Source organism: Macrobrachium nipponense, chromosome 1 (genome assembly GCF_015104395.2).
Source record: "Macrobrachium nipponense isolate FS-2020 chromosome 1, ASM1510439v2, whole genome shotgun sequence".
NCBI lineage: Eukaryota > Metazoa > Arthropoda > Malacostraca > Decapoda > Palaemonidae > Macrobrachium > Macrobrachium nipponense.
Genome location: NC_087200.1, coordinates 138,047,063 through 138,049,835, shown reverse-complemented (window position 1 = coordinate 138,049,835; position 2,773 = coordinate 138,047,063). Strand labels below are relative to the sequence as shown.

Sequence of the window (2,773 nt, the reverse complement as noted above, 5' to 3'; positions counted from 1 at the left end):
AGAGAGCTGGAAGCCACCTTACAGAAGGAAACAGAACTCAGCCTGAAATTAAAGGAAAGTGAAAATACTAATGAGTTACTTGACTTGGAAAACGAAGAGTTCTGTATGATGACTGAAGAGTTGAGGAAACGTTTTTAGCTGGAAAGAAAGAAGGAAGAATCCACCTTCTGAAAGAATCCCTCGCCTTTAAAACTAAAGAATTAGAGGAAGGTCAAGACCAGCATGAAATAATAAAGAGACGAGTGAAGGAAGTTGAGGATGATAACTCGACTCTCAGAGAAAAGCTGAGGATCACTGAAGCGGAGAATGTTAACGTTCAGCAGATATTAGGAGATGAGCTTCAAGCGATGAAGAACAGGGTGGCCGAACTAGGAAGAGAAAATGCAATGTTTAAAGAAGAGTTAGAAGGAAAGGAGCTAGAAATAATGTTACTGGAAGAATCTTTAGAACAGAAGGAAACCATTCTGCAAGATGCTCTTCATCACTGGAAAGACACTGAAAAGTTGTTGGAAGGAGCAAAGGAAAAAGAGAAGGAGATGGAGGCTTCTCTAACGACCTTAGAAGAAGAGCTCCAGAAGAGGAATCTTCAAATCGAAGAGTTCCTCACAAAAGAAGAACAGTCAAGGTGTGAACAACAAGAATTCGAGGATAAACTAGACCTAGCTCTCCATTATGCAATGGAGATACAGACGTTGCTAAAGGAAGCAGAAGAAAGGGAGAGGAAAATCAAAGAAGATTTAGAAGAACAGAGGAATAAAAACCATCTGTTAGCTAAAGAAAAGGAAGAAGAAGAAACTGAAATAAGAAGGCAACATCAGGAGAGACTGAGGCAAAAGGAAAAGGAAACAAAGAAGCAGCGTGAACGCCTGGAGGAACTCCAGGATAACTTGGAAAGCGCTCTGCGTCAAGAACAGAGCCTGGAACGCTTGCTGGAATCTAAACAAGAAGACCTCATCTGTTTGAAGAAGAAGGAGAGTCTAGCCCAGCTGGAAGTGCAGCGACTTCTCAAGGACTGCGATATGCTGAAAGAAGAGATTCAGCTACAGGAGCAGAATAGAATGAGAGAAGAAAAACGTCTCAGGGAGCAGCTAAGAACACAGGAGGAGGCTTTGAGGGAACATGACAAATACATGTTGATGATGTTTCTACATGGGACTGCTCAGAGGAATTTCCAGCTAGAACACATTGCGCTGGAACATGGAGATGATATGACTGAACAAAGAAAGAGAGAGAAGTGCACAGGAGGAACAATAGGAAGGAAAGACACGGGGAGTGAGGAAGACCCCTGCGAGAAGGCCCGTGAGACAGAAGAGAAACAACGTAAGGAGTACTGGAATGCCCAGCGGGAGAAAAACGAGGATTACGAGAAACAATGGGAGAGCCTCAAGCACATTGTGAAAGATGTTCTTCACGGAGATGAATAAAGATCTTCAGGATATTCATCTTTCACTGAGGAGGAAGGCATTGGCTGCTGAGTTCCCCCAACTCGTCAGCGAAGGCACTGTCTCAAGGAACGAACAAACTCGCCAGGTGAGAGTCAAAGGAAGAATTTTCTGGAGGTAGGAGGACAAGCTCTCGGTATAAGAGCAAAAAGCTATTTAGAGGTAGGAGGACAAGCTCTAAGCTTGAGAGCCAACAGCAGTTTGGAGGTTGGAGGAAGAGCTCTCAGCTTGAGAGCCAACAGCTGTTCGGATGCAGGAGGATGAAGCTCTCAGTTTGAGAGCCAAAAGCTGTTCAGAGAACTAGAAGGCCACCAGAAGGCCAACAGAAGGCCACCAGAGGGCGTAAGTTCAATGCCTTTTATATATGCAAAATATGGGTTATGCAATGCATAATGGGTTGATTACTTGCATATACTACTGTGGCAAACCTCTGGCGTCGGCGTAAAAACCCGTAAGTTTCAATGCCTTTCATATATGCAAAATATGGGTTAATGCAATGCATAATGGGCTCAATACTTGCATAATACTACTGTGGGCAACCTCTGGCGCGGCCGTAAAAACCCGTAAGTTCATGCCTTTCTTTATATATGCAAAATATGGGTTATGCAACGCATAATGGGGCTCAATACTTGCATATATACAGTGGCAACCTCTGGCGCGGTGTAAGAACCCGTAAGTTCAATGCCTTCCATATATGCAAAATATGGGTTATGCAATGCATAATGGGCTCAATACTTGCATATACTACTGTGGCAACCTCTGGCGCGGCGTAAAAACCCAAAAAAAAAAAAAAACCCGTAAGTTCAATGCCTCTCACATATGCAAAATATGTTATGCAATGCATAATGGGCTCAATACTTGCATATACTACTGTGGCAACCTCTGGCACGGCGTAAAAACCCGTAAGTTCAATGCCTTCCATATATGCAAAATATGGGTTATGCAATGCATAATGGGCTCAATACTTGCATATACTACTGTGGCAACCTCTGGCGCGGCGTAAAAACCTGTAAGTTCAATGCCTTCCATATATGCAAAATATGGGTTATGCAATGCATAATGGGCTCAATACTTGCATATACTACTGTGGCAACCTCTGGCGTGGCGTAAAAACCCGTAAGTTCAATGCCTTTCATATATGCAAAATATGGGTTATGCAATGCATAATGGGCTCAATACTTGCATATACTACTGTGGCAACCTCTGGCGCAGAGTAAAAACCCGTAAGTTCAATGCCTTCCATATATGCAAAATATGGGTTATGCAATGCATAATGGGCTCAATACTTGCATATACTACTGTGGCAACCTCTGGCGCGGCGTAAAAACTCG

At 43.2% G+C, this 2,773-nt stretch overlaps 1 protein-coding gene across 1 annotated transcript; it reads left to right on the top strand.

Moving 5' to 3' along the window:
• Positions 1-347: 347 nt before the first annotated feature.
• On the top strand, positions 348-1,424 carry LOC135218949 (golgin subfamily A member 6-like protein 25). The gene has a single exon (XM_064255389.1). It carries the CDS (start codon positions 348-350, stop codon positions 1,422-1,424), a length of 1,077 nt encoding a protein of 358 aa, XP_064111459.1.
• Positions 1,425-2,773: the final 1,349 nt, after the last annotated feature.